Below are 931 nucleotides of genomic sequence, written 5' to 3' on the forward strand. Positions count from 1 at the left end.
GATCCGATCTACGGAACAGCCTGCTCGTGAAATTAACGTGCAAGTGGCTGAGAACTCCACAGACACGTGTACTCTTAACGTAGTTCTCGGGGATATTCAGCGTGATACAGTGTGACAAGGCTGACCCTTTGAATTACAGGCACAACAGAAACAGGAAGTAAGAGTGAGAGAAAGTTGTGGTGGAAGAGTACAGCAGGGTTCACCACTATCCCCTGCCGGAGCCTCATGGAGCTTTAGGTGTTTTCACTCAATAAACACTCACAACGCCCGGTCTGGGAATCGAAACCGCGATCCTATGACCGCGAGTCCGCTGCCTTAACCACTGGGTCATTGCGCCTCCACTGTTTGAAAATATGTAGCAGTTAATTGATGCTGTAAAATATAAGGTCAGCAAGCAAGAAAATATTAACAAAATGTGGTTTAAGAAACTATGGTACAATTAAAAACAACAATTGACAGAATAGATATTTTCCAGAATAGATATTTTCAGGGTCGATAAATTAAGTACCAGATGCGTACTGGGATAGATTTGATCGACTGGCCCCCTCCCTCAACATTTCGGGCCTTGTGACTAGAGTATTAAAGAATATTTAATATTTCATCATAAATTTCCACAATTCTCATATACAAAATTACATATGAACAACTTTTATATTTCAGAGATTTGAGTCAAAATGAAATCAGGAATATTGAAGAAGGGTACTTCAAAAACCTTTCCAATCTCGTAAACTTGTAAGTTAAATTAGTTTCGTTGATAGTATTTCATTGACAATACATTTTTAAAAACTAAAGATTTAAGCATTTTTTCTTCCCCACTCTTTCAGTCTATCATGCATTTTACATATACACATGTGTGTGTTTGTATAATGGTTATGTGTGCATATGTGTGTGTATGTATATGCATGTTTGCATACCGATGGTTCTGTGTGTG

At 38.3% G+C, this 931-nt stretch overlaps 1 protein-coding gene across 1 annotated transcript in view; it reads left to right on the forward strand.

The window, feature by feature from the left end:
* The window catches only part of LOC106882527 (uncharacterized), a 100,415-nt gene that overhangs the window by 21,045 nt on the left and 78,439 nt on the right, over positions 1 to 931 (forward strand). Inside the window, exon 5 of the mRNA XM_052965891.1 lies at positions 661 to 732. Within this exon, the coding sequence (XP_052821851.1) occupies positions 661 to 732 (72 nt within the window). The remainder of the gene's footprint in view (positions 1 to 660; positions 733 to 931) is intronic.

Source organism: Octopus bimaculoides, chromosome 2, assembly GCF_001194135.2.
Source record: "Octopus bimaculoides isolate UCB-OBI-ISO-001 chromosome 2, ASM119413v2, whole genome shotgun sequence".
Taxonomy (NCBI): domain Eukaryota; kingdom Metazoa; phylum Mollusca; class Cephalopoda; order Octopoda; family Octopodidae; genus Octopus; species Octopus bimaculoides.